This window comes from Anticarsia gemmatalis, chromosome 5 (assembly GCF_050436995.1).
Source record: "Anticarsia gemmatalis isolate Benzon Research Colony breed Stoneville strain chromosome 5, ilAntGemm2 primary, whole genome shotgun sequence".
Lineage (NCBI taxonomy): Eukaryota > Metazoa > Arthropoda > Insecta > Lepidoptera > Erebidae > Anticarsia > Anticarsia gemmatalis.
The window spans coordinates 6,827,109-6,847,288 of record NC_134749.1 but is presented as its reverse complement, the minus strand read 5'-3'; the positions used below and the strand labels follow the sequence as shown (position 1 = coordinate 6,847,288).

Below are 20,180 nucleotides of genomic sequence, written 5' to 3'. Positions count from 1 at the left end.
CCGGCGTCGGGTCGCACGAAGTTCATAGGTAAAGACGTCGGTATATAAACCCCATGCAGTGTCAACGTGCACACATTTGTGCTGCCTGTGATTGCATCCAGTCCCTTTGTAAACATCCTGCCCTACATCCTAATAAAATGGTGAGAAAAAATATTTTGTCGATCTTAAAGCTTTTCAGTAATTTTTAAGTTGTCTTCTTCCTATTTTTAAGGATTATTTAAATATAATTGTTTATAATATACAATCAAAACGTCCTATAAATTAGGTAATATGGGACTTTGTAAAGTAATTACTAGTATTATAAAAATCAAACAAAAAAGTGCATTCAAGCATCCATTACGAATTGTGCGACAATAATTCCTTGAAGTAATTTCAGCACAGTTCATTACCGTCAGAGTAAATAGTGAAAGCTAGGTAAACGAAGCGCGTTACACATTTCATTCGATTTTTAAAGCCAATACCTATTTCATTGAAATATGTTTTATTTAATTTTGCAATGAGTACAGTGAGATTCACTTATATATTTAGAGGCTATAGTAGGTATAGCTTACAAATAATATAACTGTAGTCTATGTCAATATCAGAAACAATTATTAAAATATTATAATAAAATAATTTTCCTTAAAATTTGTAAAAAGTATAATTAAATATTTTTAACTCTATGACTGTAGCATGGATTTTACAAATTACGAAAAACAAAAAAAAGGACAAGTATTGATAGCAGAAATATGACGTGAATTAACATTGTATTGAATAATGAGTAAACTTCTCTGTCGTAGTAATAAATCGGTAAAAAAAATGTTACAGTAGAACAAGGCAAACACGTCAATGCATACAGCATTAATTCTGCAGCTTCTCACGCGATCTTACTTCCTCGCAAACGTTTGTCGGAATCTTATTATTGATTGCCGTTTTAGTCAGCTTGTCAACTGCAATATTTTATATGACACACCTTTTATTATTCAAGGCTTTGACGGCTATAAACATATATTTTAGTTAATAATTGATCCCCGAATCGATGTCACCGTAAAGTCTACTTACACACCTTGTACAGTTTAAACTGTGATTTTTTTCCTAAAAAATTAGATACTAATAAAATATTTAACAGCTTTATATTTGATGATAATGAGTGTAAATATTAAAGGTGTCAAAAAATCTATTTATAAAACGAAAACAAAAATAATAACATAATATGCAAATATTATTACGAGTAGAAAAGGGCAGGCATTCTAAAATACACGATTCGAGGTTACCTAATATGAAATATTAAAGGGTTTATGAGAAAATAAGTAAACTATAATGAAACTTTCTCAAAGCGCTCATAACTTTTACCTGGTTACGATGATTTTAGTATGCAAATTTATTACTGTTACCTTATCGCGGGGCAAAAGTCAACACGTGTTTCATGAACGGGAGTTCAAAATGCAGCGCTAAGATCGTTGTCGAATCACGGAATCCTTTCTTTCCTCAAACCGACAATTTCTACCCGTCTACATCACGTTTTTGAGACGAGTTCAACTTCCTTTATATGAGTTTGCACAATATCAATCGTAAAATATAATGTATGCATTATCTAACAAAAGACTTTTGTAACTCTCGGACCTACATGAATTGCACCGATAGATAAAGGCTTTTGTCGCGTCCAATATGAGTCGTGCGTATTAAGGGCCTTTAAAGATATAACATTAGGGCACAATGCATCTTGAATTATTATAATATTAGGTACTAAAATTTTAATTCTAAGTTCTCTTACTTAGGGAACATTAAAATGTACATGATACGACATAAAATAACTTAATATTATTCGCAAGAACGACGCAAATACAACTGTGAAATATTAAATTTTATAAAGTTGTAGAGGGTTATTTTAAAGCAAAATGATAAATTGCAATCAATAAAATTAATCACTAAATATAAATTTACGCAATTCGACACTGCTGTTTCAGGGCTCATTCACATGAGTGTTTTGAATTGTGGTGCGTTGCAAATGTTCGGTCGACGTGATGAGTCTATTCCTATTCTCTTTTTAACAAAGGCTTCTTCGACAAATTCAATGTTAGTGATCACTTTAGTTAGGATTCAGTATTTGCGTTAAGTAAAATAGCCCCGGGCCGTTTTCAAGCCCATAATTCGACTTCCAATGTCTTTAATATTTGAAACAAATTGTATCAGGAAAATGATCTCTATAGAAATTTCACTATAATAAAATATGTTTCGAGACTCTACAATAGTTAGTTAGCCCTATTGGCTTTAACTTTGGTAAACGCCGAATAGTTCACAACTTGCTCACATCTTCACATCGGTTACCCTTTACTGTACGAGGTAATGTCAGTGATGATTAGTTCATTCATCTTGATAGGAGAGAGGGATTAGTAGTATGTATCATAGTTCTAACAACCATTTAAATGAAGCCAAGCAAAGCTCATACGCTTTAACGCCTGCAATGTGTTTTCGACACGCCATTGCGACCGAAACTTAATTGATGCGTTGAAATTGCAATGAATGTGCGAATTAATGTTGTGAAAATTAATGTGATTTAAAACCCGAGAGGTAGGCAAACTATGGAGTCGAGACCTTTAAAACAATATTTTTTTGCAAATTTGTTTTCGGTTTGTTTTTTAGGGATAATAAGTTGCTATATTAACTGGATCACGCACAACCGTTCAATCTTTAGATTGGAAATGAAAAATATTTTTATGCTATACTAGAATCATTTAATTGCAAAACTAAAAACCTAATATATATTATATGTATATATTATATTCATTTATTTATGCCCCTAAAAATAAGTACTACCTAACTTACGGATTAGCTAATAGGTCATAAATCTCGTGTTATCTAAAATTTCATAAAACTCCACACCACGGTATATTTGCATCACATACCTATGAATAAACCTCCGAGTGTGGTTAGCGGTTTCAACACACGATTCCTTATTTCATTGTTCGTGAAGAAAGCACTTTCAACTACCTTTGTGTCTTCCGGCACTTGATGCATTCATAGTCTATCACGGCAGACATGATTATACGAGTATTTATATCAATTGCATTGAAAGAAACTTACATTTAAAATATTATCTAAACTGAATTTAAGACAGAATGAATTTTTCAATACTTAGCTGTGGTATGGATCAACATTATTATAATGTAGTATTATAATGTCTAATTAAACCGAAAAATCATTAATCGTAATAGTCCATTTGGTTTAATTACGATCAGGCCTTTTTAATGCTTGGGTAGGTAAACTTTTACTATTTGCATTCGTAAGTACTTTTAATAGAATAGCTTTCTTTCTCTTTTGTAGTTCAATTTAACCTAAACACTGTCTATTTTTTCACTTTCATTAATAAATTCTATTACCTGCCTTTACCTCTGTTAAACAAATGTACGCCTAACTAAAAAAACTGTATATGTTACCTGCTATATAGGTTGCTAGTCATATATACCAGGCGCTTTCGTCGTATAAAATAAAAATACCAACTTCTTAACTCGTTTTGCTAAGAGTTTACTCTACGTAAAGTTTCCAAGTAGTGTTTTATTTCAACATTTTGTTCACGGAAGCTGTATTGCCTCGCCTTTATTGACAGGCATGCTCTTAACAACGCACTTATGAGGATTTTGTTTAACTTACTTTAGTATATATTGACACATTGCTTTCTTACTAACATTATTTTACTACGTATTATGCACTGAGGTGGAAGGTGAAACTAACATTTTGATATAAGAAGAAAATAAATTAAAAAGATAGAATTTTCAAGTTAATAAGTACCTAGTTTTAACGATCACAAATGGAAATAATTTACAAGGTTGCAATAAAAATGTATCACTACTTTTCGGAAACATATAGATCGTTTAAAAGAAAATAAAATATCCATTTATAGTCACGTTTTAAAAAAAGTCTTACCTATAAAATAAATATTTGTTGCAGATCTCTTTAATCTTCGTGTTGCTAGTAGCCGTGGCTTACACATCAGCGCAAGCGCAACAGTCAACTCCACCGATACCTATCATTCGTTATGAATCTGAAGGACCCAATGTTGATGGCTCATACAAATGGCTGTAAGTAAAATTATTTTTTAATTTATTTTTCCAAATACTGCTCGTTGTGTCGCGGGAACTTTTACAAACATACAAAGAACGGACACGAAGCACAACCAAACTCGAAGCAACTTTTTGTGGATCGCACAACGACTACTACGACCTCCCTTCTCGACATAGCAGGTTTATCAATATTTTGTAAAACTAATTTACCTAGGTTTCTAATTTTACGATTTTTATATTTATCGATTTACGATTGTTACTTTTATCGTAATTAAAATTATCTATTATTATGAAACACATTTTCATCCTACAGTAAATCTAGTTTCATAAAGCATGAGAATATGATATTGACATGACATTAAATTAATTTGCTTTACATGTAAATATCCACAGCAATTACTTGTGTGGTTAATAAACATATTATATAAGTTTTTAATAATAGTAAGAATTTCATTATTTATATTACGTAATTGTATACTCCTATGAATATTAAGCATATTTAAGTCAAAGGAAGCGTAGCATTATTAAAATATTATGAATTTAACGCAGTTAAGATCACTGCAGTAATTTATTTCAATAAATCATTTTATTGTCCAAAACTTTCAAAGAGTTACCGAGTAGGTACGTGGTTCAGTCAGGTTTTTTACATGCATTTTCTTAACTTCAGGCTTTTGGAAATCTAAATTCGCTTAAACACAGCTGTTTAAAAATCTTTGTAGACATTTGTTAAAAAACATCATTCGTGAAATATCAAGTCCATGATTTTTTATTAAAAATAGAAGTAGAAGTAAAGTAAATATAAATTTGTCGATTCATTATTAAATAAACGCTGTTAACATTATCTTGAATTAACGTTTTTCTTTACAACTTACTTGTAATAATACACGACGATAAAATGTCACACATTAAAAGTGAGTAAGCAGGTTTCGGTATAGAACAAACAGAAGCATCGTAAAGTCTCATGCGTCAACGCGTCAACTTTTGAATGAAATATGAAATGTTAAGAGATAACAATCTTTCCTTTGTACTTTGCGATGTAACGTATTTTTCATCGTCTGTATGAGTTGACGATTATATTATTTTTGGATATGCATCAATTATGCCCCGTATGGTAGAGATAAGAGCTTGGGTTTTTGTCCACAGCACTTTTTCGACTGTACCATTTTATTATACAAACGTGTCTTTAAACATTAACATGTGGACGTGCATAAAAACGGTTTTTTACCAAAAAGGACTGAAAACTAGAATTAATTCAAATAATTTGCAAGGGAAAAAATAAAGGTTACTAATTCACAACAAAAAAATGCCCGCGGGTTAAGCTGTTACTGCTTACCTAATATAAATTGTTACACTGTCTTCGCTTTCGTCATTTTTTCAGTTACGAGACAGGCAACGAGATAAACGCTGAAGAGTCAGGGTACGTGAAGAACTTCGGACAAGGTGAGGGACAGGAGATACAGACAGCTGAAGGAAAGTTCAGCTACAAGGCACCAGATGGCACTCTCATCGCACTGTCTTACATCGCCGACGAGAACGGATTCCAGCCACAGGTGAATCATTTAATTTAAATATTCCCTAGTAAGGTGTGTGTATTATTCCAAGAATATGGCCCCTGATTTTCCTTATGTAAAATGTGATAAACAGATATTTTAATGCAGTTACTCAGAGTAGGGCAACTGTACGTAAGTTGCACAAAGACAATAGACTTTTTTATCTGGTTCTGTGAAAATATTTAAAAGATAACTCTTCCTTTCATCTGTGTCAATTAGTAACACAGGAGGAAGGAAATAAGAATGAGATGATTGATTATTTTAAAACAAAAAGCACATTTCTTGGATATTTTAATGCTGTATTATTATACAATAAAAGGCTTCAACAAATTGTACGAATTAAATATACGCCGTTAACCATAAAAGGATGCTACTAGTGAAGCGCGGTATCCACTGTTGAGTAATGAGGCATAAAATAAAATAACATCTTAACACCTGCTAAGTCACAATTATATTCATACGACTGCCGCTGGCAAATAGAAGCCTTGACATCTTTCCGTCGGGAATCACAATAAATTTTATAATCCTCGGTCGGCAGATATTTCACAGAATCCGGCACAGCAAACATGTTAAGGCAAGTCCACATACAATTAAATTAAATAGTGGTCAATAAAATTCATACGCAAGCTTAACGAAACGATTCCAAGCAGCGTGGTGCAGTACTTTTTTTGGATAACATGACGTAAGATTTACAATGCGTGACTGAATTAATCCATATTTATGAACGGATTCCAATGTAAAATAAATTGCCGTCGTGTCATAGTGCGCTCTTTGTTTCAAGCTCACCTCGAACAATGCCTCAGTCTAAATCTAGACGGTACCAACGAATTCAACATTGACCCACAAAACATACAAATATTATTTTATTTGTGCATAGTGTATCAAAGTCCTAAAATATAAAGTGTTTCGAAAGGAGACAGTAATTGTCCATTTCGCATTATGTAACATACGCCCACATAAATGTCCAAAGACAGCGATACATCTTTGTTTCTGTAACGCACAAATTGATTACATTTATGCTTTAAAATGTCAGCACAGCGATGGTCTTCATTATATTTGTAGTGGGTCATAGAATATTTGCTTCGAAGTTAGACATTACATCCTGTTGTATTTGTTTTATTGACTTGGCGTCCTTGTATTTTTTATACTTAAACGTTGCAAACCCTAGAGTTAGAAGGAAACATTAAAGCGAATAGGTCATCAGTGCCATCAAAGCCAAATGTAGGCAAAAATCTGCATTAACATAAAGGGTAATACAGAGATAAAGCAGGGAGTGGCACGTGTGTAGGTATAGTAAATACTCGTAAACGTCTCGAGTGGAGCCTGAATCATCATTGCGTAAAGCTTAAGGAAGACGTCTGCGGTGCGCTGCAGTGGCGTGGATGTGGGTCTTAGTTGGCCAACGCGTGTGCAAATGTCGCTAAAATATCAAACGGCGACCCATGACCCATTCTTAGGAAATGGGAAGCCTTCTGTGTCGACATTGAATATCAGAGGAATAGTTAAGTATGTCGCCCACGATGTGACACCTTGTCTCATTAGTGATGGGTTATCGATCGGCCTCTGCGCAACGTTAATTGACGAGCTATCTGTTACGGTTATATAACACGTGTACATCTTCGCTGAAATGGTGCAATGTAAATACAATATGAATGACCGGCGCCCACCGCCTAGTGATGGGTGACACAACTACGTTTTCACAATTAGCAACTTGTGGTTTTCGTTGTTCTGCGAACAACGAGTTATTACGAATTACGACATTAACACGTACATATGTCTACTATTAGTTACGTAATAAGGAGAGCAGTCGTTTTCAAGTAGTTTAAAAGTCTATAGTTAGGTTTAACTTTCAAATAGATTATTGCTTTTATTTGTAAATACATAAAACGTAATTTATGATTAAATAATGAATATGTAAAATCTATCAATAGATTCAATAGTATTATTCTTCAACTCATGTACTCGAACTTGATTTTCCATCATTGTTATACGTCGTTCTGCTAAAAATATGTTCAACTTATAAACGTAATAAGTTCTATAAATAGCCAAAACTTGTTTTATTTGGCTCACGAACCTAATCTAAATGAACAAGCCGTGAACTTTCCCAACATTGTTTACTTATGCGAACCATTTTTATTTTATGGATTGGATGTCGAAAGTAATTTAAACTAAGAGTTACATCAAAACTAGCCCGTGAATTATGTATTGACTAAAACTTGATATTTAAAATCAATGCAGTGAACTAACCATGTCAATGTTATTAACAGTGGCAAATTACACAAACTAGATTACATGTTTATTCATATAAGAGATGTCACTAGGCGAATGAGTCAGAGTTTCAAACCGATTTGCATCTTCATTTGGCAACCTAGATTATAATAGAGAAACGCACTAATTCAAACGCTGACTGAGTGGGTCATAAGAAATTAAGGTCGTTAAAATCAATCTCTACATTGCACTTAACCACTGTGTTTGGCCATAAACATAACTACTCTCTTATACCTACTACAAAGAGACGCGTGCCCAACAGTCCCACTACTCAGCAGTCATGGGCTTAATTTACTTTTTCTAAATCAGGGTTGAGTGATTATAAAATGTAGTCTATACTATTTATACACACAATTTTATTTATTTTTAAACTAAACTGTATCTTTACGCAAAGTACGAAACTTTCATGATTTCCACTAGTTTTTAATTCAGAATAAAAACAAGACAATGCCTATGAATATTCATAAAATCAGTTTATGGTAATTCACGGTCGTCTATTAATAGTTTGATTGTGTTATGTAATCAAATCACTGTATAACTTATACACATCCCGTGTATTTTCATATAAGGTGTTACCTTGGATTCAAAGTGAAAAACTAGTAACCTTTCTTTGAACAGAGATTCACGTTTTTAGATATAATATGTTAGCCTTGCAGTAAATGCTCACACCAAATTGACCTACGATCCTAAGGCGTCAAAATTAAGTGTTATGATCCTATAGTTGTAAAATTAAATGCTTACTTTTTGTTTTCAGGGTGATCATCTGCCTACACCACCACCGATCCCACCGGCAATTCAAAAAGCCTTGGAATACTTGAAAACTCTCCCCCCTAGCAACAATGAGGGCGCTTCTTCTAACGTCAAACCACAATACCAAGCTGCACCCTTCAAAGCCAGACCCAGGTTTTAATGACTAAGACATCTTATCAATATGTATACGAAACTGCAAGTGACATTTTTGCACATTACCATAACGACTTTATTGTGTAAATATAGAATTATAATTTACTATAGATTAAAATATTCTCAAAAGTACTAAAAGAGAACGCGGTATGACATTCGTTGTCAACTCTCAAACTATATCGTATATCTCAAAGGTTAGGATTTGATTTGTAAATGTAAGTGATAAATTATAAAGATGGTTGTATAACACATACTTTTATCTAACATTATGTTTTCATAAATTTATATGACGATGTCGCAATTATTTTCAATACATTAATGCAATTAATGCAATTGAAAAATCCGTTATATAAGTATTTCTAATTTTGGCTTTTTGCCAAAACTGCCAAAACATTTTATTTGGATCTTCCATTATTTGATATGACGGGTCAGAATTTTTCTTCTTGAACACCTAAGTGAAGCGACACACCTAGCTAACCTTCGACACCGACTGTTCGGCGCTACGCTATTCGCGACGTAATTTTGAGTCTCTTAATTAATACAACAAGCGTGTCCAACAGAACGTTCGGCGCCGAGCATTGCGCAGGTGTTACGCTAAACTAAATTAATTACTCATACAGATGTTGAGTTTATAATTGAATGTCGACTTTTACCAGAAATATACTGTAAGATTCACACTACAATATATTATGAGATAGATTTCTGAATTATAGTCATGTATCGTTAGGTTTAGTAGGTGTAATTGCTTTCAATAAAGCTATCGAAAGTATTATTGGCGTTTCAATTACAATAAAGACAATGTTTCTCCTTGCCATTTTAAAATTTTGTAAAGCATGTTAAGTTTTTGAACATCGATTTTTATAAATATAACAACTTTATAGAATTTTTTATTTCAACTTTTATTGAAATACCAAGTTTTTTTATTATCAATAAGGCTTTATAGTTCTATAGTTAAAAAGTCTTGAGAATCGTTAACACAACGTTGGATTTAACATTGTACGTTGTTTACGAGATGTGAATGATTGCTTTATATTGAGCTAGATATAAATCAAATCTGAACAAAAATAACACAATGCGGTCACTTAATCAATATCATTAAACTGAGTTTAAATACGCCCGAAAGCATTGCTTCAAGCAAATTGAAATTACTCATAAACAGTTAATTATATAGCCGTAAATACATTAACTTTTATTAACAAATATCAGGGTCTATGATATACAATATTTTTTCGGTTCTCATAAAGATTTGATCAAATATTTGTCCAAAAGATTGGCGACGTTTCATAATTATCATAACGCAAGCACGCGTTGATATCTATTTAATGGGCGTTAACCTGTCATTCGTGTCACCGTTTTGTATAAATACCATCAATCTATTGTAACGTAATATGTAATACATGATACCCGTATTTTTTATATAAGAGTATATTAATTAGTAAGTAAATATTTTTCACTTATGTTTACATAGGTACAATTATATACTGACAAACGAAATACAGCTTATATTCATTTATATGTTCAAATAGGTCAAAAGTTAAAGTGTCATATAAATACGTGAAGTAGAACACGTTTGCTTATAAATATCTGCATTATAACCTCATCTTATTTTAACTGCAGGCAGGTTGGGCAAAATTTGATTACAGCATTAGCATACGATCGGCGGCATATTTATTAAAATATGCCGATATTTTTCCAATAAATCTAATTTAGAGATTGATTAATCAGAAGTATGAATATTTTTGCCTAGCAACGACCTGATGAGCGTGGGTGCGACACATTGTTGCAACACTTTTGGTCTGAGAATTAATCTTATTGACACATTTTGGCCACCACGACGACCTTGTTTAAATTTCTTAACTGATAAACATTAGTTATGTGGCTGATAGGCCATTTAACTATAACTTGTATAAGAAAACGAGAAAAACAGAAATTGATATCGATTTAAGTAATATCCGCCCTTTAAGGTATTTTATGGTTCATGCAATAGTAATTAACCTGTAAGTTAGTGGTGTGAGTACAGTAGGGCTTGCACTTATTGGAATGTCAACATAACGATCTAAATCAACACGACAGCTCACATTTTTTTGAAATTCTATTAGTCTTAGGTAGCAATCGATTTGTATCTAATTAAGCCGACCCTATAAAACATATTTGAAGTAGAAGATGAATAAAAAAGAAGTAGAAAAGCCTGTATACAGACATTTAATTTAACTTAACGATTCCTTTTAGTTACGAACTTCTTTGACAATGTGCAATCAAAGGAAACTTACTACGTAATATTATGACTTCCAGTCTTCGTCTTCGCGTAAGCCAAAATTTGCGAGCAGCAGATGGTCACAGCCAGTCACTGTGTTGTAAAAATAAAAGTAATGTGACAGTGACACTCGAACGTTGCGACTCAAAATATTGTCCTACTGTGACAAAGCTTACACAAGTAGTTTATGACTTTTATAAGGATAATTCCTTAATTTCTCTATACTCGGGGACTTACTGTTGAACAAGCCTTTATGTAGTTACAATATACTCGTACCTAAATCTCACTCTGGATTCTCACTCAGAATTTTCAATTGAATACCAAAGCTAGAATAGTGCAGCCTGGGTCCTTTGAATGCAGGGCTACCTTAAAATTGAAATTGAAATTTAATATAAATATTTTTTGGTGTTAATTATTCGCTCATCAAATTTACCCCAAATTTTCCCAAAGTTACTCAATTTAGGTTATCTAGCTGGGCGAAAGTCACAAGGAAGTCCCCCAACTAAATGGTCGTTAAATGTGTAGAGCTGCAACGGATGAGACAAGCGCTGGACCGTTTGAAGTGGGTATGAAGTGGCGTACTGAGGGGTAGGCCTATACTCAACAGTGGGTGGAAACGGACTGTTTAGATAGATAGATAGCTATATGGAATGTATTTATTATATTTTTTCTCTTTAAACTCAAGTATTTACCATTAAGAATTTTCAATGCTGAGTCCAACTAGTGTATCTGAACGTTCTAACATAATTGTCTCTTAATTTTTTACAACAATGCCGAATTTTGATTTATTATGTTGATTGAATTTGATACGCATGATGGCAAAAACGATAAAAGCTGATAATTGGCTTCTACTGCATCAAAAAAACTTTTGTTTCATTGATTTATAGGATCTATACTTCTAGAGGTTGAGTTTGTTATTTAAGAATCACCTATTCGAGATGAAAAATAACCAATTTTATAATCGTTAATGGTATTTTTTTAATTTTCTTGTGTCTACCGATTAAAAAGATTTTGACTGTAACATAGTTATAAGTAAAAATGAAGGCCACTTTTTATCAAGAAAAGTGTACAGGAATTTCGGAAAAACCAAAATATTCACGAAATCGATTAGTCAAAGGTTATTATAAAATGCATTTAAAGTTTTTTTATTGCTAACGCCTTAAAGGCCGTGACACTATAGAGTTTTTTAATACAGCTTCAAGCACAATATCGATCGGGCGATGAGACGACGCGGCGACGCTTTGGCTACACAAGAATCGCTGCGGCACGTGTATTGTGCAGTATTTCATCCTTCCTTTAATATAGCTTATAATGGTAAAGATACATAGCAATAATTCAAAATATAGTTGACTGCTATATATAAAAGGCCACGAATAAACAAAGTAAATAAAGAAACAATTACAGTTGGGTCAATTTATCAAAACTTATGCGAAGGACAGTACCAGCAATGCGGAACATCTTGGCATTTTCGAATGATAAACATCAAGTACAGAACAAAATTAATGCTCATATTTACTGATAAAATATTAAAATGTTTTGAACTTTTGACTGTCATTCGTATTTTAATATTTTTGACCTACATTTGTACGGTGTAACTATATCAATTTATGGTGACAAATATAATGAGATTACGATTACTAAGAAGTTCCGAACAGTTACCATGCACTTGATGAAATAAATATACCGTAGTTTTCAGGATTTTTGTACTTTTTATGTCACTTTTTATCGTTAATATTGGTGGCTTAGTAACGAATACAAACTTAGTGTTACCAGATAGGGATGTAAAAAATTGTTGTCGATTACAAAAAAATATTTGTCCGTAGCTTTAAGAACGCGTGCGTAAAATAACATCAATAAATATGACAATAACATCTATTTCATCCTAAAATAACAATAAAGATACTTATTGTCTAACAGTTACGGTTAATTTACCCGTAAGATTTGATCTCTATAATCTAGATTTCAATCGATTGAACTATTGTACACATTCCAGAGGACCTCAGACCGGACATGAAAATGATCTCAACTCTCAAAGGCTAAATGAGTCAACCCACTGACGTTAACTTCAGACCTGCGCTACATTCATAATTTCCTTAACGTGTCTGTACTGTCTGTCTATCCGTCTGTTTGCTTATCGCAGCGAAATCACTAAACAGATTTTGATTAAATTTAACATGAAAATCGTTGAAAACCGAAATTGAAATATAAGCTCTCTTTTTTACCAAAAATCAACAACTAACTGAGTGAAATATGGAATTAAACCTTGAGCATGAACAGAACCGCGTGAGTCAGCTAGTTATACTATACTTACGTACCGTGACGATACCTATTATGTTAAACCAAGACCTTATTATGCAAAATTTTGAACGTAAAACACGTGTTTATGCAAGATATTATTGCATCTATTACGCACAAAATTATAATTTGCCACGTGAATTAAAGATGACGTATTCTAAAATTGGGTTCTAATAGGAAAAATTGAATTATTTGGTTCCTGTTTCATTTATGTCATAAAAAAAGAGTCAGGTATGAAATTATATGATAAATCTAATCGTCGTATACAGTAGAAAACAATAAACTGAAAAATTTCGTGTTATGTTTTCTTTAGGTATATTAAGATATAAAATAAATTTAACCCATTAATGTCCCACTGCTGGGCAAGGGTCTCCTCCCGTAATGAGGGAGGGGTTAGGCCTTGAGTCCACCACGCTGGCCAAGTGCGGGTTGGGGCCTTTGCATGCCCTCAATAAATGTTGTATAACTAAAGTTTAAAGTTTTATTTTACGTTTTTACGTACATTACTATGTATTTATATGAAGCAGCAGCAGAGAGACTTGAAATCCGGCCAAACAAAGACTAAAGTTTAGCTGTGTCATAGATGGTCTCATCCTAATAACATAAAGAATATATATATTGCAAAATACTATGAAATAAATTTTCGCGATTATATCAAGTTTGATAAATATGTTTATGTTATAAAGAGATAATCATTTATTAGTTTTGACAATGGCATGCAATAATCGCCATTATTTATTTTCCTTCTTATAAGAATCTCGTTTAAACGATTGATTGGCTATTAATTATGGTTGCAATTTAATCCCGTGTTTAAAAAAACAATAATAGCCTCATAAAAAATTAAATGTCTTGATCAATAAATAGGCAAATAAAGTAACACCTTTAGCTTATATTTTTTAGCACAGATCTTTTGATTTATATATCAATATGAATAATACATTGCGAAGGAAAAATATCATAGATGGGATCTTCTAACTGTTTTCTCTCTTCTCATTTCTCACTTAATCTCACATCTCATTTAAAACATGTTGCGGTCTACGTATTCATTAAAATATTTTCTTTGATTAGTAATATAATGAGGATTTTACTTTTCTATTTCCTGTTTAAGGAATAATAAATGCTTCTTACAACCACTGATAGTCATAAAACAGAGAGTATATTAAAATAATCTTGCCAAAGACTTTTTAGCACTAAGCAGTAAAGTACGGTACAAAATTTCATAGAATCATATAACTTAGCATTTACCAAGAAACCTTTGGCTGTAAAGCCTTTGATACAATTCAAATGTAAAATTTACGTACCACCTCCCTATTAAAATAAAATCAATAATTTTGTATAAATTGTTATGGTATTATACACAAGGTACCACTGGACTAAACCAATGGACGAGGTCGTGTGGTCTCTTCTAAAAAAGAAGTTAATTATAAAAGTACTAATTAATTTTCTGTTTAACACCATTCCAGATATTTGCGTAAAATATTCAGGCTATTACAGTCACTTCGTTGTCGTAACCATGGTGTGTCAGGATTACAAACAGTAAATAAAATTTAACGCACATTAAGCGTAATTGAGATGCGCGCACAAAGGTTATGAATGCAAATCTCAAAGCATAGCATTGCGCTATTAGCAAATTATAATGTAAGATGAGTCAGTAGTGTTATCTTGTTACATATACCGATTATGTAGTAACATAATGTTGTTGTAACGTTTAGTAAATTACATTTAAACGTTTTTCTATTTAATGATTACAATAAAAAGGGTGTCTTTTATCTTCTGTTGCGTTAAACATGATTTTAAAAAAAAATCTCGTGTTACAGTCATCTAGAATGAGTTTGCTTTTTAAGCAAGAAGGAGCTAAACTGAATAGATTGCCTTACCTTATTGATTCTTTATAATCAGTTGTGAAATAAGTAAGTATCTAAAGTTTACAACAGTTTATTGAAAACTTAATTTACGTTTTATTGACTGGAAATATAATTTTACCAACTACTAAGTTTATGTGGCACTAAACAGTACATTTTAAAGGCAAATTCTCGATAGTATCTACTGTATCGCGCTTCTTTACAATTATCGACTATCGATAACCGGCTATCTATCGAGAATATTTGTATGAACATCAGATCAGTACCACAAGCGGGTGTTGTAAAAGCTATATTTGTGGTACATTTTACATGTACTCTCGATATTCGATACTAGCGAGTGTAGAAAATCGGTACTGTAATCGATACTGTAGAGAATCGCGCTACTGTTATTGTATTGATTTATTCGGTTATGTGCTATTAACACTCGTGATTTGCAATGTTAGCTACAACAAATGAATACTACACTCCAGAATACATACAGCTTATCATTTTTTAACGTCATTTAATATGCAAAGGTTGTATGTATTCCGATTATAAATAAACAGCGCTATTAATATTATATTCTAAATAGGATGTACTTATATTGAATAATGGGTACATAATATTATAATGACTACATAATATTACATAAAGTTCTAGTAAAACTAAAGTTCACTATCAGCCTTGTTGACCTATGATATCCGTAACGAGCTGAATAATAAGCCAGTACCCATACTAACACAATTTATGCAAATAGTCTCGACTGATGCCTAAATAGCTGTAGAAATTTATTAAGAGCCGTCACGTTCCTAGTTAAGTGGATAATTGATATTACCCGTTTAATATTTTGAAACTGTTGAATTATAAGTATTCAGTATCGAAGTGAACTAAAATAATCCGACCGACCGGTAATTTCAAAAAATCTCTTGCTACGACGTTACAATGATTGGTCTTGGAATTACATATACATATGTCTAAGCTTCAATCATCGCTGTTGATACCGCTACCTGAAAGTTCCTGAAAATAAATTGCTTATTTACGGGACAAACAATATTTGTATAACATTCCATACAAATCGGTTCCAAAGATCAGGTATGAAGAGAGGACAGTCAGATATAAACTTTTGCATTTATAAAATTAGTGGTTATATTATGACATAATCCTGGTGAGCATGTATTGATCATAGTCTTAAAACGTAATACTAAAGAAACTCCGCTATTTCATTACCCAATCATATTGTCTTATGAGAACAACATTTGAAGCATTCACATTAACGAGTAATAATAATAAATAGCTTTATAATTGGATTCAATTGTGAGGCGGTTCAGGATGCAACAACTTTGTAAGTTAAACGTTGCCGAAGGGCTTGTGTGAAACCAAAGTTTACTCAAAGCACACCATTTAAAGCATCGTACCATTTGTCAAAACTACAACATACAATTACATTTTATCGATACAACGTAATAATAAATTAGATTTTGTTCGTTAATACGTGAAAAGAGTTAATGCATGTTTATGGAATTTGCACTACATAGAACTTTATATATCTGGGGGCACGGAAGTGCCCCCGCAAGTCGAGCAAAAAAAAGCGGCACGGCCGTACCATCCTTTTCTCGAAACAATTCGGGCTATTTTCAACCCCCCTATAATGTCGTTGTGGATAAAACAAGAAGCCTGAATTTTCAGCAACTAATTATTCATTGTATAAACACGGTATATTTAAAATTTCAGTCAATTTGAACCAGTAGTTTAAAAATGACAACTTGTTAAAGTTTTGAATTTTGTCACTCACTGATTCACTGACTCACTGACTCACCGATCATCAAAAGTCTAAGGTACTTCTAGCAGACTTAGAAGCTGAAAATTTAGAATACAAATAGGGTTTAGTGTCTTAATCATGGGAAAAATTCAATATTTTCTAATTTCGGTACAGTTTTCTAAATACACTAACTGCAACATTAACTTTGTAATCCCATATAAATGTATAAGATTACAAGATTACATTTGCAGTTAAGAATCATTATTACTGTAGAAAATAATAAATAATAGGTGTAGATAGGTACATACTATATGAGGCATAACGGGAGGGGATATAAGGTGGGTAAGGGTGCTTAGCCCATGAAAATGAAAATCATTCCCATAGGAAAACTAGTTGAATTATAAGAAAAAACGTCTTTCCATATGAATTGGACTTATGTTCGTTCTACAAAAAGAAGTGAGATGCCACCAAAAACATTCTGTAAAAACCTCAAGTCTCGCAGCTCAGTCTTTCTGGCGTAAAAAGTGGTGAGATCTATATAATACCAAGTCGATTAATCTATTTCGTCTCTACTTAAAGGACCTTCTGTCTTAAGTTATTACATAAGTTATTATCATGCCAATATTAAAAATATTTTACGTTTAAAACAAATAGATCGACTTGGTCATCGCATGAAAACACAAATTCGCCATTAAAATTTCAGGAGCATTAACTTCTCGTCGTGCTGTGTAATGTAATACATACAAATCATGCGATGGCCAGGTCGATCTATTTGTTTTAAACGTAAAATATTTTTAATATTGGCATGATAATAACTTATGTAATAACTTAAGACAGAAGGTCCTTTAAGTAGAGACGAAATAGATTAATCGACTTGGTATTATATAGATCTCACCACTTTTTACGCCAGAAAGACTGAGCTGCGAGACTTGAGGTTTTTACAGAATGTTTTTGGTGGCATATATTATGACAAGTAGAGAAAGCGAGACTGAAATAATCATCGGTTGTCGTTAAATGACAAGACGCGCTGAAAGCTAGTAGTGTAAAATATAATTTTAGTTTAATTAAACTCAAATAGAAATGGATATTACCGCAGTTCAATTTAAATAGATAATTCGATCACTTTATTTTTCTACAGTCCAAAGAGCTTCTCATCTCAAAAATCTTGTTTTATCAATTTGCACTTAATGTAGGCTTTCAAAAGTATTCACGTCAGAGAATCCACGTAAATGTTGTCAGAGACTTTGAACTTGCAAAACTTGATGTTGAAGTGTTACATTGTTTTACGATCAATTAACATTAACTGATACACCTTAAACTCTGACATTCCCTTTCTATTTTGTCATTTCCACAGTCGATTGCATCCGAATTGTTTGATTTTATGATTAAAGTAATTAAAGATGTTACAGGTGTGGTTAGTGTTCCTTTATAGGGCATTGAAATAAATTTTATTATTACTTAAATACTATACAAGAATCACTACGCGTATATTATGATAGGACTTCACGAAAATACTGCGTTGCCATAATTTTCATTAGCTAGCACTGGGGTTACATGCAACTTGGATCATATACCAGCTCGTGCTGAAACTAGATTCAAGAGACTAGGGTAGGTAAACAATAAGAGGCGTTTTTTTAACTGTACAAAGAAACCGAGCTTTGTGGGTAAAGTAAGGCATCGACACAATTACACTTTATTATTTTCTAATATCGTCGTGAAAAGTTCACACCTTATCTTGTAACTCATACAAGAATGCTGGGAGGATTGTTCTTACGCACCAATTCTTGTAAGTAGGTGTTAATAATTACAAAATCTATGACTGCTGACAAAATAAAAGGATATCTTCGTACTAATCTGGGAATGTAAAAATACAACTTCCCACGCGTTAATTGAAGGAAATATATCATTTCGATGCTCGAACGTTGACAGCTCTAATGATCTAGTAACTTGTTACTGGTAATGCATTGTGCCTTTATTTGTACCAGACGATGATTTTATAAGCAGTTTTATGTAATACGTATGTTACAGCGACTTAGAATACGACAAACCGGCTTGAAAGTTTTGCTTTAGGCATCCTTTTTTTGTTAGAAGATGATTTAGATACCGCGAGAGTTATGAGGAGTTAAAAGAACGATAGACATAAAATAGTTTTTTTTTTACGCAATAAACCACAATAAATATCACTTTTTCATAACAATGCATTCCGGATCATATTATAACTATATACTATTTATTTAATTCCCAAACACATATGAGTAGAAAATTTTCTGATTGTCTTTCCAATCTGGTTATTTTTTAATAGCTCTTTAAAACAATGTTGGACTTAAATGTTCTCACACGTGAGAACAAACGTATCGCTTACAACTCATTTGATAATAACGTCAACACATTACCAACAATAAGGCATTTAGAATGCAAATCAAGTTAAAATTGGTTATATAGAATGACATTTTTATTAAAATTCCTTTTTTTTCAAGGATGCGTTATGTTTTCCGATACGCCATGATAAAGCATATTTACACGGATTGATTACGTGTTCTTTTATAATTATTATGTAATTATGCAACAACAGAAGGTTGCGCTGACAGAATTTGAGGATTTTAATTAATAATGTTTATGTTTAGACCATATTAATTCCCTTCCGGCTTTTATGGGATATCATATGATGATACTCATGTTGTTTCGAAGAACAAGTTAAGGGAAATTATAAACATTCTCTCCAAGGTACCTAATGCACAGTACACACATAAGTACACAAACAGTGGGCAGATTTGTCGCGTCTTTAATCAGATGGTATATTTTCCTATAATAGCGTGACAAGTCGAATAAAACATTTTTATGAGAGGCTTAATTTTGTAAGAAAGATAAAAAGTTAATGTAATTTTGGAAGTCCTACTTTACATTTCAACAGGGTTGCATTTTTTTATTATTCATAACAGCTGACATTTCCAGCCGCATATGATAAATAAATGGATTAAGAGTTTTGGCAATGAAAGCCGGAATTAGATAATATTAATTAATTACCAAAAAGCGTAAAGCGTAAAGCCGTTCTATCGATAAATTACGTACCAGTCGATTTGGATAGATTATTTTGAAAATACCGAACCATTCACAATAATATGACAAATAGGCTTTTTAAACTTAGGTGCCTTCACCCACGTTTTCGGGGCTATTTTCGAGGTATATAACCGACTCTTTCCTCAAATAGGAGAGGTTCCAGAAGAGAGTCACCCTCCCACCCATCTCTGTATAAAAAGTAGTTTTGAGGAA

General features: G+C 32.5%; 1 protein-coding gene across 1 annotated transcript; it reads left to right on the top strand.

Annotated features, from left to right (window-relative positions):
* On the top strand, positions 1 to 9,530 carry LOC142972964 (endocuticle structural glycoprotein ABD-4-like). Its single transcript, XM_076114430.1, has 4 exons — positions 1 to 140; positions 3,928 to 4,058; positions 5,419 to 5,590; positions 8,613 to 9,530. Exons 1-4 carry the CDS (start codon positions 54 to 56, stop codon positions 8,766 to 8,768), a joined length of 546 nt encoding a protein of 181 aa, XP_075970545.1. The 5' UTR covers positions 1 to 53; the 3' UTR covers positions 8,769 to 9,530.
* The last annotated feature ends 10,650 nt before the right edge of the window (positions 9,531 to 20,180 follow it).